Here is a 15881-nt window from a genome sequence, read left to right on the forward strand (position 1 = left end):
GGGTGGGCCCGCCCCCTCCCGCTGTCCTGGGTGGGGACAGAGAGACCCCAGGGACAGACAGAAAGACCCCGGGACAGACAGAGGGACCCCGGGAGGGCCCCAGGTCGGCGGTGCTGTGGGATTTGAGCAGCTCTCTAAGCACAGAGTCAGGGTTAGAAAGGAGGCGCTGTTTGTCGTACGCACGGGGCAGGGTGGATGTTCCCACAAACCGAGCGCGCGAGGGAGTAAAAAGCGGGAAGATTTATACACTGAAGTTCGCATAAACCCGCCCGTCCAACCCACAGTTCCGTCCGCAACAGAGATCAAAGGAAGAGGCAGAAACAGAGAATTCTGCTTAAGACACGGGAAATTTTGCTCAAAGATAGGGAATTAAATATGCAGAGAATTCTGTTTACATACTCAGCGAATCCCGCTCACAGACACGAGTGGCACTGCCCTCGCCCGCGGGGCTCACAGAACTACATCTCCCAGCGTGCATTGCTGCCCTGCCCACTGGCCCCGCGCCGCGGTGTGTGCTGGGAGTTGTAGTCCCGGCTCCGCACTGGGCGGCCCGGTCAGCTGGGCGGAAGAAGGTGGTGCCCCGCCAAGATGGCGGCGGGCGGAGGGTGACGGAGGAGGAGGAGGAGGATGGAGGAGGCGATGGCCCCGCAGGAGCTCCGTGTGCTCCTGGTGCCCCGCTCCCTGGAGCCGCGGGGAGCCCCGCGGGACGCGGCCCGGGTGCGGCTGAGCAGGGCCCAGGACGCTCTGGGCACGCTCCTGGCCACCGGCGGCATCTCCGTGGAGCCGCTGGCGGCGGGCGGCGCCGGGCGGGCCCGGGGCACGGCCCTGCCGGGGGACTGGGCTGAGTAAGTGCCGGGGCACGGGCGGCCGGAGGGACCCCCGGGTGCGGCGCTGGGGGACCCGGGGGGGGCGAACAGTCGAGGGTGCGGGGGCTGAAGCGGGACAGGCTCCGTAACGCCCCGGTGCTGCAGAGGACGTTGTTTTACATCTCCTGACTTGTGTAGCTGTGGGAGAGTTCACTACGGGTGATCAAAAAGCCAAAGCAAACGAAAAGGGAATTTGTCTGTTGGGTCGTCTCTTCGGACCCCGCAGTGCCCTGACCTGCAGTCCTGCCCCCGTGGGTGACAGTCACTCACGTGGTGTTTGTGACCTCTTTAGTGGCTTTTAGTGCTGAGTCAAAACCGCAGTCGCGTTTGAGTTCTGAACATCTGCAGTGTTGAGCAACACCAGCACTGTTCGGAGCTCCACAGAGTCACGGGATGGTTTGGGTTGGGAGGGACCTTAAAGCCCATCCAGTGGCACCCCTGCCACGGGCAGGGACACCTTCCATTGTCCCGGGCTGCTCCGAGCCCCGTGCAGCCTGGCTTGGAGCATTCCAGGGTGGGAATGTTTCAGTGCCGTTGCAGGGCTCTGCTCTGTGCTTGCTCTGCACACCCTGGGCTGGTTCCTCTGTGCCTCCTCCCACCCCCCCAGGGCAGGTCTGAGGCGCACCGGGGGAGTTTCTCAGCCCGAGCAGCGGGACAGATCTGGTGTTGTGGTGTTGGCAGGGACAGGGGGACAGCAGCAGAGTCTTCATCTGAAGGTTAAATGGTGCTGCCCTTCATCAGTGCGCGGCCAGAACCGTCAGTGTGGGAAATGTGGGAAGGGAATAAATAAAGCCAATAACCCTCCTGGATGTTGTATCTCCAGCTTCATGTGGGAGAACACAGAAGATGATGGTTTGCAAGAAAACAAGTCAAAACTCCTGGCTCTTGGACAAAGTCATGGACTGTTTGTCTATGAACTCTCTGTAGAAGATGGAAAGTCCAGCCTAACCTCCCTGCACAGTTGTAAGGAAGAGACACTTAAAAAGCTCCTTGAAGTTAAAAACATTAGTGAGTAAATTCCAGTGTGTTCCTTTTGTGAAATTGTTGCTGGTCTGGTTCTGTGCTGGGACAAATGCAGGCAGTGGGATTGAGCACTAGGGAAGTGTCAGGTACTTCCACTCTGATTTAGAGTGATCAGCAGGATTAATGGACTGGAAAATTAAAAGGGACATTTCTATGTTCAAAGGTGACATTGGTAGAGGGAATTAAACTGTTGTAGGGTCACGAGTTTGGGTGATATGAAATTAAAAATAAATTTTAATAAAGCCTGTTCAAGCAACCCTGCCCTCTCAAATTTCCCCTTTAATACTGGAACTGATGGTAAGAAAACAGAGACAGGACTCCTCACTAACCCAGCAGAGAATGATTAAGTGTTTAACCTTATGTATTATGACTAGCAAACATAGTGTACAGTTACACTTTGCAGGACCTTTGGTGTTATACATGTTCTTAAACAGTCTCCCTTCCTAAAATATTTTTATTTCCAAAGTTTGTAGCTTTTATTTTCAGTGCTGACTGAAATATTATTTTGGGATGATTTTTTGTGTTCTTCACAGTATTGTCCACTTAAAAAACAACATTAAAAGTTTTAGGAAACTGTTCTAAAATCAGTGACATAGAGAGTGAGATTTAAAGCAAAACAAGCCCCCCTCCCCAATCCCAATTTTTTTAAGATGGTAGCAGAGAGAATGAATTTGAGCTGTCATTTTCTTGGGGTTCCTTTGCAAATCGAAATTCCCAGCTGGCTGTAATCCTAAAACATGTTTAAATTTACAGGTCTACCTTCAGTTTTCTCTGTGAAGATTCTGTCTTTCGGAAACAACAAGTGCAAACTTCTGCTCAACCAGTTCATCCTTGTGCATCTGACCTTTCCTGGGGAAGACTCACCCTCAGAGACCTGTGACTGCTTCACCTTGGATTTGCCTCCAGAGGTTTTGGGGAGAATAACAGATTCCTGCTTCTGCAGAGGGATCCTGTTCCTGTTGGATAGTGCTGGCTGGATTTGTATCCTTTGCAGGAGAGAGGAGCTCTCAGGGGAAATGATCGGGAAGAACAAAGTTGTTTTTCTTTTCTGGCAGGGTTGAGCAGAAATTTCTTTAAAGACCCTTCTGTGTTACTCCTTTGTTGGAGCTGTGAGCCCTGGGGTTTTCCTTGACGCTGTCTAAAGACATATTTGACTCTTTTGATGGTGCCAGCCTGGGCAGGATCAGTGTAGCCCTGTGCCAGGGAGAGGGGCAGGCAGGGGGCAGGAGCCCAGCCCTGCCATCCCCACTCAGTGCCCTGAGGGTGTCCCAGGATCTCAGCGTGGCCGTGGTGCTCAGTGCTGCCCACTGTGCCCTCTCTGTGGAGCTCAACAGCTACTTCAGGTATGGGGGGTTCCTGAAGGAAGAGTTTGGGTTCAGCTGACCTTAGGTGCCTGGCCTTGGTCCTGCAATGGTTGAGGTGCTGTCACCTTTTTATTTTGAGTTCTGTCCCTGTGGTAGAGCAGAAATTTCCCATTTATTTAAACATTGTCCTTTATTATTCTTTCCAGTTTGCACTCTGTCACTTTAACCAAGGAAAATTTATCTATTAACATCTATTTGTTTTATCTATTAAGTATGTTAACAAATAGAAAACCTTTGTACTGGACTCTCTGTTTTTCCTAGGAAGATTAGGATAGGTGTTCTCAGTGCCAAGGGTGGGTGGCACTTTTAGAGATGCTGGGAGGTCTGGGATTATTAAACTCCTGATACACCTGTGCTGATTTGGCTTGGTAAATTAGGGCCAGGTTGTAGCTGAGAGGAAGGAGCACCAGGGTTTGATGGCTCACCTGGACACCTCCCTGGGAGTGCTGCTGACCTGAGAGGAAGCTGCTTTGCTGAGGGCTCCTGGAGGGGTTAAACAGCAAAAAAATCTCAAGAGGGAGGTGAAAAATTAATATTTATTTCTTTACAGGCAGTTCCCTGAGCATTTGCTCTGTAAGAGAGATCCTGAAAGTCTTTGCATGGAGCCTCCTGAAGGAGTGGATGAGGATGACCTTGCCAGTTCTGAGCACAGCATGGAGCTCCTGCCCTCACCCTTCTGCACAGACAGGTACTGAGGGAAAACCCTGCCTGGGGCAGGCTGGGCTTTGCTTCCTTTACATCAGTCATAATAAATCCTGGGGGTTTTTTCAGTTGTAATTGTGATAAATAAAATCAGCTCATTCTGCTCTAAATATTTTGAATTGAGGATGCTGTTTGCAAATGGGCTGAGAGAACTTTACATGTGTCATTAAACAGCTACCAAACAGTAATTGCTGATAAGGAAATAAGTGTTTCATTTAAACACCATAGACAGATTTTTTGTATCCCAAGGACTTTACATCTCCTTGCTTGTTTAGCACAAATGAGTGTATGTGGCCTTCAAAATACTCTGTTTTCATGTAAAACATTTTAACTGGTTGTGAACCTTAGGGGTATTAATACTGAAAAAACATGTTAATTATAACTTGATGTAAGTGTAATAAAATACTCAAGTCCAGAATTAATTTGGTTCTAAATTTTTTTAACTGAGGGGGCATTTTCTGTGAGGAAAAGAAAATTTTCTACGAAAAAGGGTAACATGAATGTTGTCATCTAATGGAGCTGGGATCACTCAGCTTGGCTGCAGAGAGCATTTAAATAGAAACAAACAGGCCATGTTAAGGTTAAAAGGTGCTAGATGGATTTTCTAAGCTTAAAATGCATTTTATTTAACTGAGGAAACTTTATCTGTGTTGTTCTTGGAGTAATACCTGGTCTCTTCTCCCCAGGTCCTGGAAGGCACACTTGTCCTCACTGTGGGACAGAGTAAGAAGAAGAAGACCAGGTTCTCCAGATCTGGGGAATGACTTGAATTTACCTTGGTATCAGTTTTTTACCCATCTTGAAGATCATGATCCTGACATTTATGAGGATCCAGAGAAGATGGTGGCCTTTGTTCCCCGGGCTGTTACCTGGGCAGCTTCCAGAGCCCTGCAGAGCCACGGCACAGACCTCAGGGCTGTGGGACAGCAGTGGACACAGATCCCTGGGGCAGCACCACAAGAAGTGGTGAAACTGGAGTGTAAGCTGGTCACTGGAGCTACAGCTGTGTTTGTGGTGGTGACAAAGGACATGGGGTTGTCTCTTGCTCTGTGGGATTTTGAGTCCCAAGACGTGACGTGTTCCCACTTCGGCACAAACAGTGTTTACGTGGAGTGCAGTGCAGAGGTGCCACTGTGCCTGCTGCTCACAGGTGAGGGGTCGTGGATTCGTGGGTTGTTCTCAGACAGCTTTTGGAGGGGGTTCTGGTGGTGTTCTTTCCTTTCTGCCTGGCTGCTGTTGGTTCATGGCTCTTGCATTGCTCGGGTCAAAGCCAGACGGAGCCGCTGCAGCTTTGCGTCATCCTTTGGGAAGAGAGGCAGTGGATGGGAATGCTTTAATAATTAATATCTTCAATTATGGTTTGATTCTTTTCTTTAGAGCGTGGTCTGTCCTTAGTTCTGTTTGGTGTGACCCAGGAGGAGTTTTTGAACAGGCTGATGATGTTTGGCAGTGCTGGAGTCGTGGATTCCGTTTGTCACCTCAATGGATGGGAGCGATGTTCCATTCCCATCCATGCCCTGGAGGTAAGGAAAGCTGCTTCAGATCTTACAAATAACAAAAGTACTTCTTGCAAGTAATGAACACAGCTTATGCAATGCTAATGGTGGTTTTAGACACAATTAAAAGTAGTTTAAACCTGGGGCAAAAAGAAGTGGTTTAGTTATTAAATAAACAATAAAGCCCCAAGTAGGGCAGGTTAGTAACCCAAAGGTAGAAATACACAACGAAGTGAATGCCCATTAATAAAATAAACCAGAATTTTAAAGTAAGCAGTGCTCAAAAATCCCTCTTGATTGGACCCTAAAGCATTTTTGACAATTTGCATTTCTGCAGCAGCTTTTGTCCTCTTGCAAAATGTCAAATATTAAAAGAAATCCTTGGAACTAGGCTTTGGGTTTGCTGTGCCATTCTTATAAAGCCAGAGGAGAACCAGCAGTAAGTGTACAACACGTGTAGAATTTAGAATCCATGCATGATTGTTCTTCTGCGTGTTTGTCTAGGCAGGTTTGGAAAATCGCCAGCTGGACACAGTGGACTTATTTTTAAAAAGCAAAGAAAGTGTTTTCAGTCTCTCTGCTCCCTGCTCTGGGCCTGGGCAGTGCAGTGATGGTGCATCCCAGACCTACCTGAGAAGTAAGTCAGTCCCTGCAGCTGCACAGAGGTTTCAGCTGAACTGCCTTTCTCTCTGGCACAGTTGCAGGTGTTTTATCTTTGTCTGTCACCATTGCAGATTTGGAAGAGCTCAGGCCAGCTTTAAACTTGCTTTGCTCAGCAATCCAAGAGAATGATATGGAGCCTCACAGCAAACACTTCTCTGAGCAGCTCCTGAACCTCACCCTGACTTTCCTTACCAGGCAACTGGAAGAAATCTTTGTGCACACAGAGGGTAAGGTTACTTCTTTTGAGTCATATCTAGCAATGTGTTATTGTTTAGTGAAGTGGGAACAGCAACTTTTTTTAATTAAAAATTTACATTGGCCCAGAATTAACACAAGGAAATGCCAGAGATGAGGGAATGAAAGATTTTCATCCCTGCATTTTAAATGGGACTTACCTGATTGGTTGGATTAATAAAATAATAATTGGTTGGATTAATAAAAAATTTCAGTTATTATTTACTGGTCCCTGAGGGGTAAAACACCTCAGTGAGGGCAGGGAGCACTGTTGGGGCTGTGACTGTGTCCTGACAGGATGCAGAGAGTGCTGGGCACTGGCAGTACCTGTGCAGGTGAGAGAGCTGGTGAAGTTTCTGTTGATCAATCAGGAGAACATTCAGCATTTCCAAACACCAAAAATCCTGTCTTGTCCCTTCCTGTTTGACTGATGTCTTGGATGCTCTTGGCAGAACCCGATGAGTTCCTGCAGAAGGCTGCAGATATTCTAACTGATTACATTATTCAACTGAGGAAATTCCTGAGAAAATATCCTCGCCCACAAATCAATCCAGTGCACACAGGAGGTGATCTGGATGAAGACCTGCCTGAGATAGAAGAAAGCCATGTGTGGGAAAAACTGACACCAGAGGTAAAAATGAGTCATCCAGTTTTTACTGTTCTTATCAAGTGTGTCTGAGATCACTGATGTGGAAATTTCCTAAAGTACTGGAGAAAAGATCAGCATCAGTGATGATAGATGAGTTTGTTCCTTTGCTTCTCTGCTTTAGGAAGTCATTGCTGAGGCCATCTTAAGCAACAAAATGCCAGAGGCCCAGATCTTCTTCCGAATGCATCAACATCCTGCTGAGAACCTGCAGGAATTTCTTCAGGCAGGTTTGAATCTGGTCTATGACCGTCTGCTGAAGGACAACACCAGAGAGGCCTCAGAGCTGCTCAGAAATATGGTGAGAGGTGTTCTCTGGTTCTTCACACTTTGTGGCTGATGAAGTCAATGAATGCTGGGAGTGTGGGGAGCTCAGGGGTCCTGTGGATGTGATTCCACCAGATTCAGGTATTGCAGTGAAAATTAACTTGTTTGAAAGAGCTGCTTTGAGCAGTGGTACCCTCAGAAGGCTGAGGGAGCCTGTTTGTGGGGGGTGATATCATGATCCAAGTGTGGAGGTGGTTCTGGCAGGTGAGGTGTTAAAGGGCACAGGGTTTGTACCCAGATGTGCTGGAGACATCAGGCACATCCCTGGGTTACTGTGACACCTTTAGGAGCTGAAGGGAACATCACATCACGAGCTTGCTTTGGAAGGGAAGCAAGTGCATTTATTCCATCCCTCTGCAGCTGCATTTTACAGTTTGCATGCAATGGGTGTCTCCTTTCCTGCCAGGGCTTCGATGTGAAGCAGGAATTGCACAAGATCTGTTTCTACACAGAGGACAAACACATCAGAGATCTGCTGGTAAGTGCAGCAAAGGCTCTTCTTGTCCAGCTCTCGGGTCTGAACCTCGTGTGTGTTTGTGCTGAGGGAAACCAGGGTACTGGACTCACTTTCAGAACAGACAGGCAGGTTTTGTCCCTGCATCCTGGCAGTGCAGTTACTGAGACGTGCCAGTGCCATGCCCATGTTCCTTTATATTTGTGGTTCAAGTAAAAATCGGTTAAAATGTCATTTCCTTGTTGTGGCTGTGCTCTAGTTCTCGTGTCCTTGCACACAGAATGTCTGCAAGTCCTCTTGTCCTTTAAGTGTGTTGCCCTCTGCTTCCAGCATTTTTTCCTGCAGTTGGTAACTGTTTGCACTTGCAGGGTCATTTACAACTTGAATATATTAAAAGTAGATCAAAATGACAATTGGAGGTAATACTTTAATTTGAATTAAAGGTGAAAGTTTTACGGGAAGAAAATTATTTTTCTGAAAAAGAGAAGAAAATGATAGACTTTGTGCATCAGGTTGAAAGCTTTTACTCGGAATCCTTCCAGGAAAATAAAGAGATTCAGTCTCTTGCCAGGTAACGTGGGTTAACAGTTTTAATTATTAATTAATAATGTTAATAGGATTTAAAATGTGCTGGCCTCTACATTCTGTGTGATTTACTGCACTAACAAATACAGTCTCAATGTCATTACTTTCACACTGGTCTTTGCAGAAATCAGGGTCAGTGGGGGGACAAAGTAATTTCCTCATTAACGTAACAGTTGCTGTCATGTTCTCTCCAGACCAAGTCATGGCTTAGTCTTGTTGGGGTAACAGAGCCCTTCTGCTCATGTCATCACCATAAATGAAACAGTTTTGATAGCAAGTGATATTATTAGAGTTATTAATCAAATTAAACATTCAGATGGAATGTTTGCTGATTTTGATATATACCCATAATATAGCAAGCTAAACTAACCTAGAAAAACCATTTACAGTTAAATAATTGTAAAAATGTTGCAATACTTACCATTTGCTATGTCAGTTTTGGGAAAATGAGGTAATTCTTTGGTTCTCAAACCTTTAGTTCAAGTCAGTCCCTCTGGCACTTCCAGAGCTCTTCAAAATGGAGTGGCAAAACTCGTTGACTTTTTCATCACCTTCTGTTTGTTAGATTGGTGACTGCTTATTAAAAGAGCAATAAAGAACACCCCAATTCCATCCTCCCTTGCAGGTTCAGTGACTGGAGGAAGGACCAGGACCTGTGCAGACACACAGCAGTGCTGGACTCGGTGCTGGGCTGGGACAGACACCGGGCCCCCAGCAGGAGACTCCGGGTCATGTTGGACTGGGCTCAGTGGTGGGATGAGCCCATGCAGGAAATGATTCTTCTCCCCAGGAAACCACGCCAAGGCAAGTGTTCTGGGAATGAGGACTTGAACTGGGAACTAGAAAGCTGTCTTTGACGTGGTACACTGCAGTGGGGTAGGACTGGCACTGCTGGAACCAGAGTGGGAGGTGCCACAGTGGGGCACTTTTTAGCAGTGAAATGGGTAACAGTGGGTTTTTATCCTGCTGTGTCCTGGCTCTGTGTTTTTCCTGCAGAGAAAAGTTTGGAACTAGCTGAAAGGGACTTGCCTAAGGCATGACCACTTGTAAGTGGGTCCTGCTCTGCCGGGTTCTCCCAAGCTCATTGCACTGTGGTGTTACTTCCAGCTTTGCCAACATAAAGCTCTGACGAGCTGTAACAATATCCTTCATCTCAGCATCATGTTTGCAACTGTTCATTAAAAATCAGTGCATGGAGGGACAGGACACAGGGAATGGCTTCCCACTGCCAGAGGGCAGGCTTAGGTGGGATACTGGTAAGAAATCCTTCCCTGTGAGGGTGGTGAGGCCCTGGCCCAGGTTGCCCAGAGAAGCTGTGGCTGCCCCTGGATCCCTGGAAGTGTCTAAGGCCAGGTTGGATGGGGCTTGGAGCAACCTGGGCTGGTGGAAGGTGTCCCTGCCCATGGGACTAGATGAGCTTTAAGATCCCTTCCAGCCCAAACCATTCCATGATTCCGTAGGTAAAGGAATATCAGTATTTCCCTCAGCAGTGTTTGTGCTGATTTCATCCGTTTGCCTTTTTGAAACACAGAGCTCAAGACATGCAGTCCTGAGGTTCTCTGGATGCACTTGACAGCCCAGCACGATTGGCTGAGTGTTTGTTCCTGGATTGAGGAGTCAGAGCCTGGCCAGGCTCCGTGTGGAGCAGCTGCCTGGCCCCCTCTGACTGCAGACATGGTTGACCAGAACACTCTGTGCAGCAGCTACATGAGACATGAGATCCTCAACAAACTGGCCAGGTATGTGCCCTTGGTGCTCTGCACTAACTCTCTACCCTGTATGAATAATCAGGATAATCAGATGGGTAGAGAAGGTAATAAAATCTTTGATACATATTAATTTCTATATTGTATTTAGAGCTCTTTTTGGAAACAGCACAAATCCATTAAAATTTAATTTTAGTCTTGCACTTTCAGTTAACTGAAAACGGGAGAAATCTTCCCTCAGCCCTTGGATCTTCCCCAGTAATTATGTTCCTGATGCCCACTGCAATGCAAGTGGGAATTCTGAGCACACAGGGTTTCCCTCCCCACACCTTGTTGTCTGCAGTGACCTGCAGTAACCACAGTGTTGTTTGAGCACCATCAGACATATTTTGGCACATTGTGTTTTCCTCAGCAGTGAGTTAATCTCTGAGAAGGAAAGGTCTGCTTTAATTTTGAGCTGAAAACACCCTTCAGAACGTGTTGAGAAGCAAACTGTCTGATCAGTCTGTGCTTTCTCTGCTTGCTGACAGAAATGGGATTTTTGTCCGTTCTGAGCTGGAGGATTTTGAGCTCCTGCTCCAAAGACTGTCCTACCTTGGGGGAGTCCTGCAAAATCCTCACCCTGTCCCAGAATACAGCTCTGCTAGTGGCTTGGACTTCCATGCTCAGTTTGTCCTCCACTGCTTACAGCACAATTTGCAGTACCTGTTATACACCTACCTGGACTATTACAGGTAAGAATGCTTTCCATCCCTCAAATCCCATGTGGGTTTAAAGAATGAAACACAATTTTAACAGTTGTTGGTAAGAGTGTTCCTCAGCCCTTCCTGTCTATTGACAAGGACCTCCTGGATCACAGCAGTGTCACTTAGCAAAATCTGTGGGGCAGTGTGGGAGGTTTTAAACTGTATTTTGAAGTTTTATTCAGGTTGTCTTAATATTAATTTGTGTGTCAGTCATCAAAGGAAACAATTACAGTTGTAATTAGTATAATGCTACGAGCAATACAATGTAAAATGAGCCAAGACAACTTGCTCTTCATAAACTCAGAATTTAGAGAATTCAGAAACTGTCACTTGAACACAAGCGTGAGTTCATTCTTGATACATTCACAGATTGCTGGTTTCCATCCAAATTAGCATAAGTTGGGATTTGAAGGAGGAAGCAATGTTAGGCATTGGAATTGTGTGAATACTTTGGAATCAATGAATACTTTCAATTAAAATTTCTGTAACTCCAGTCTAACACTGGAATTATCAGGAAGGTAAAAGTGGACCAGAAAAAAGCCAACAAGTCATTTTTTGTTACCTGTCTAATCAATTTTAGTTTGCATAACTCCCAGTCTTTAATGCTGTCTTACATTGGGGCAGAGGGTGTTTACAAATACTGTGTTTTCACTGTGCTGTTCATTTATTTCCAGCTTAACCCCTTCAAATTGCCCTATTTTGGATAACAAGGAGCTGCACGAGGCACATCCCTGGTTTGAGTTCCTGGTGCAGTGCCGAGGGGTTGCCAGTAATCCCCGAGGTAGGAATCTCCCTCCAGAGGGGGCTCCTGGTTCTGCTCCAGCTGAGGGCTGGGCACAGCTGGATTAAATCCTCTGCTCTGCTGGAAACCACCTGTTGACCTTGGCAAATCATTTCTGTGTTCATCACTTCCCCATCTCTAAAGTTTGGGTTATAATTCCTCCTGAAACTGTGCAGGATTTGATTTTCCTCCTGAAACTGTGCAGAAGGATTTGGAGGCTGTAGATATGTGAGCATTATTTTGTGTGTGATCATCATTACCCCCAATTTTATTATGTTCCCAACAGGTTGATCAGAAGGAGGATTCATAAGAAAATGCACATCTCACTAAAATGAAACCTTTCTCTAGTCCTTCTGGTGCATTTGACTTCTCTGCCCTTGGATTATATTTCAGTAGAATTTGTGCCCTTAACTCATTGCACATTTTAAACATTTCATCTTTTGCAGAGTCACAGATTAACAAAAGATAGAAATAAGCCCAAGTGAAGCTTTTTTAAGAAAGTGTGATCAGTGTAGGATAAAGAATTGAACCAACTCAGTGTTTAACTGTGAGGCTCAATCCCAGTCAATCCATGTAGGCAAAACTGTTGTTTGAAACTGGGGGAAACTTGGTAAAATTCAGATCAGCCTGTCTGTACTTGTAAGTAAATTGAGAAAAATCAGTATTAACAACAAAAGGTAGAAAATTCAGGATTTTTCGTAGTTGGAGAACAGTTGTAATGTGTGATTAATGATTTAACATTGGATTTGCTTGAAACTAAATCTCACTTTTTTTCCTGTTAAGATCCAAGGATGATTTTCCAGGCGAGTCTGGCAAACGCTCAGATCCTGATTCCCAGCAACCAGGCCAGTGTGAGCAGCATCCTGCTGGAGGGCAGGACCCTGCTGGCCCTGGCCACCACCATGTACTGCCCTGGGGGCATCGACCAGGTACTGGGGGGGCACCACATCCCTCAGCAGCTCCTCTGCAACAGGAGTTCTGCTTTTAATACTGACACAGAGGGTGTTTTGATACACAGCACAGTCACCTGAAACATCAGGTGCTGTTGCAGATGTGTCTGATACAACTTAAAAGCATTTTACAGGAAAAAAAATTATACTTCTCTGTTGTCACTGCATGTCAAATTCCCCTGAGGGAGTTTGGCACATTCAAAAATTGTTCTGGTGTTATCTTAGTGCAGTTTCTTCTTAATTAATTAACTTTGCTTCCTTGCAATATAGGTTCTTCAGAATGAAGATACAGAAAAACCCCTAAAGAAAGTTGATCCACAGCTCTTAAAAATGGCCTTGACCCCTTACCCCAAACTCAAGGCTGCTCTCTTTCCCTCCTGTACTGCTCATGGAATTTTGCCACCTGACATCTCTCTCTACCACCTTCTTCAGGTACCAAAGTGCCTTTTGGCAGGAGAAAAGTAAAGAGAAGCTTGTTTCAGCTAAAGCCTGGAGGGTGGGGGCCATGTTTCCTTGGAATCCTTAGTTTGGAGCTTAAGTTTATGGCTTCATTCTGAACAGTGTAATTTTAAAGTGGTGTGTAAATGCTGTGAGTCTGCAGTGTTCAGTAAGAAAGTTGTTTAATATTGCAGAAATGAAAATATTTAAAATGTTTTCAACAGTATAAGAGAAATAGAACTGAGAGTTAAAGGATGGGAAATTCTTAAGCTACCTCAATGTATTTTGTTTTTAATTTTTCAGTCATTAGTTCCCTTTGATCCCTCGAAATTATTTGGCTGGCAGTCAACAAACACTCTTGCTGCATCAGGTATGCTCCTTGTCAAGGTTTAAATGCTTTCCTGGCCTAGAAAAAAATACCTTCCAGTGGAATGATTTGGCTGGTAAAGTGACTCAAAAGGCCGTTTTTTTCGCCACAAAAATAGTGTCATTTACTAGATTTGTGTTCTAAACTGAAATCCCAGATAAGTTACCTTTTTACATTAAGATCTTCACAGGCAGATTTTTTTCTAAATATAAGATAGAAAAGCAATGTCTCCTTTTAAAAGCAAGCTGAGGGTGTCAGAAGGGATCCAGAGTTCTGATTTTCCACTGAGAGGTGGAATTTCAGTGGGATTTGGATATGCCGAGGTCTGAACTAGGAGCAGAGGAAAGGGATTTGATTGTCATGTCATGTCTTGTAGCTAAAAGCCATTTTTTGGTGTTTAATTCAACTGTTAGTCAGCTCATCCTGCTGCTGCTGCTCTCCCCAGATGCCCCCAGTGAGCTGCCCCACTTCTCTGCCCCCGCGCTGGTGCACAGGCACGCCGTGCTGGAGAGCCTGCACTTCCTCTGGTACCTGCACCACGGCCGGCCCTCCTTCGCCTTCGGGACCTTCCTGGGGCAGCAGCTGGTGAAGAGCAAAGCCCCCAAACAGCTGTAAGTCTCCTCCAGGCTGACAGAGAGTTCTTTAGAAGTTAGAGTCGAGCACGTGGGGGAAGGTTGATCCTCCCCAGCAGCAAACGAGTGGTGAGCAGTGAAATTTTGGGTGTCCTGGAGTCTGTTCAGCCCAGCACTGAGTAGGGTAGAAGTATCACCTGGGTGGGGGTGAGCTTTGTTCTGAATTACCTAAATAAAATCTGCACAAGGAAAGCAAGGAATGGGAAATGTTCCACTTTTATCAAACACCGGTGGGCTCTTCTTTTAGGAACCTGAGCCCCTGGACCACTTTGTAGGGAAAAGATGCCCCTTTTCTTTGGCATTTCCAAAGGGTGACACTTCTTTAGTTAAATTAATAAGGCAAAAATGTACTGGAGGTTGATGGAATTAAATTTTCTGGCTGAAGCTTCAAAATCAGGTGTTCAAAAGGACACAGTCAGATTACACATCTTCCATGTATTAAATTTACTATTAAGTAAATTCAAAATTGGTAGGAGTTACATCAGAACAAATCACTTTTTCTGGAATGTCTGGTTGGTGTGTTAGTCACTGTTTGTTCCTCTTCATCATTTCTGACCAGATGAGTTTCTCTTTTGTGAGGATTTGTTGTCATACCTACATTTCTTATAAATATGAAATTTTTGCTTTGTAATTACCTTTCACATAAACTTTGTAGATGCTGGTTTGCTTGGGGAATATTCCTGTTGGAGATTGGTTCCAAACCAATGTACAAACCAATGCTGTGTGTTCCTTTTGTCCCAGGATCCAGCAGGCAGGGAAGGAGGCCCATGTTTTAGCCCTGTCCTCCTTTGGAGCCCCTGCAGTCGGAGCAGCCTGTGTGTGTTTTCTGGAACTGCTGGGCCTCGACAGCCTCAAGCTCAGGGTGGACCTTAAAGCTGCAAACATGATTTTCAGCTACAGAACTAGAAATGAGGAATCTCATCACAGTCAGATCAGAGACTCTTTGGGTAAGGCTGTCTTTTGTCTGGTTTGAAATAGAGTGCTGTGGGTTTTTTGGGAAGAGCAGCAGAGAGGGATGGGAAGATGGTGACTGATGGCTCAGGAATGCAGGAAAAGCATCTAAGGATTTTGTTCTTCTTTTATTCCTGTTTTTTACTAATTTTGAAGGTGCATTTTGAACCTGTCATGTCAAGGCAGGAAGACTTATATAACATATAATAAATCATGGATTCAGAACTGCATTAGGATCTAATAGACAGTGCCACAGCTGCCTGAGGATCTGTAATGTTTAGTGAGGTTCAGCCTAATGTTGTAATAATATAATAGAGAGTTAAACAAAGTCTGTAACCAAATCTCTTTTCTCTTTTATGTTTGAAAACTGTATTACAGCAGTGAAATTGGGTGTCCAAAGCTGTAGGGAAATTTAATTTATCCTGGGGATAATTTTAGTTGAATTCCTCACTCCAGGTCCACAGGTGTCGTTGTTCCAACTAGGAAATCACTGGTGCTTTTGAAAATACCGCCCTTACTCAGATCCCAAATAGCATCTCAGCAGTAGTAATATGTTCTTTTAAACAGTTGAAAAGTTAACAAAATTGGCTGATGGTGAAAAAGCAGCAGCAGCAGCAGTTCTTCCCTCCTTGGAAGAAGCCTTCTGGGATGCAGTTGAGCAGCAGGGAATAAAGAGGTGAGAACAGTGTGATTTGGAGGGTTGTGCTGGGTGAGCACTGAATTTTGCCATTTGATAATATTAAAGACACAGGATAGGGCAGTGTCCCTGCCTGGGTGGGTGGGAATGTCCTCAGGGTGCAGTGTGGAAGCTCCCCAGGGGAGTGTGACCCAGTCTGTAGGGAAGTCCCTGGGAGTGCTGGTGCTGCCCTTGGCAGGCAGTGGGTCTCACAGGGTCAGTTTGTACAGGAACAGCTGGGATAAATACTCCAGTTTATTACAGCTGAAGCTCT

General features: G+C 45.7%; 1 protein-coding gene across 1 annotated transcript in view; it reads left to right on the plus strand.

The window, feature by feature from the left end:
• Positions 1-582: 582 nt before the first annotated feature.
• The window catches only part of SPG11 (SPG11 vesicle trafficking associated, spatacsin), a 28233-nt gene continuing 12934 nt past the window's right edge, over positions 583-15881 (plus strand). The window contains exons 1-23 of the mRNA XM_064669353.1: positions 583-845; positions 1690-1874; positions 2643-2870; positions 3034-3232; positions 3804-3941; positions 4642-5105; positions 5333-5478; positions 5956-6088; positions 6186-6341; positions 6801-6979; positions 7119-7295; positions 7728-7799; positions 8219-8346; positions 8986-9164; positions 9892-10099; positions 10597-10800; positions 11487-11593; positions 12377-12522; positions 12814-12975; positions 13285-13351; positions 13794-13959; positions 14722-14927; positions 15499-15607. Coding sequence (XP_064525423.1) covers positions 628-845; positions 1690-1874; positions 2643-2870; positions 3034-3232; positions 3804-3941; positions 4642-5105; positions 5333-5478; positions 5956-6088; positions 6186-6341; positions 6801-6979; positions 7119-7295; positions 7728-7799; positions 8219-8346; positions 8986-9164; positions 9892-10099; positions 10597-10800; positions 11487-11593; positions 12377-12522; positions 12814-12975; positions 13285-13351; positions 13794-13959; positions 14722-14927; positions 15499-15607 — 3977 coding nt within the window. The 5' untranslated portion in view covers positions 583-627. The remainder of the gene's footprint in view (positions 846-1689; positions 1875-2642; positions 2871-3033; positions 3233-3803; positions 3942-4641; positions 5106-5332; positions 5479-5955; positions 6089-6185; positions 6342-6800; positions 6980-7118; positions 7296-7727; positions 7800-8218; positions 8347-8985; positions 9165-9891; positions 10100-10596; positions 10801-11486; positions 11594-12376; positions 12523-12813; positions 12976-13284; positions 13352-13793; positions 13960-14721; positions 14928-15498; positions 15608-15881) is intronic.

The sequence above is a fragment of the Pseudopipra pipra genome, chromosome 12 (assembly GCF_036250125.1).
Source record: "Pseudopipra pipra isolate bDixPip1 chromosome 12, bDixPip1.hap1, whole genome shotgun sequence".
NCBI classification, from domain to species: domain Eukaryota; kingdom Metazoa; phylum Chordata; class Aves; order Passeriformes; family Pipridae; genus Pseudopipra; species Pseudopipra pipra.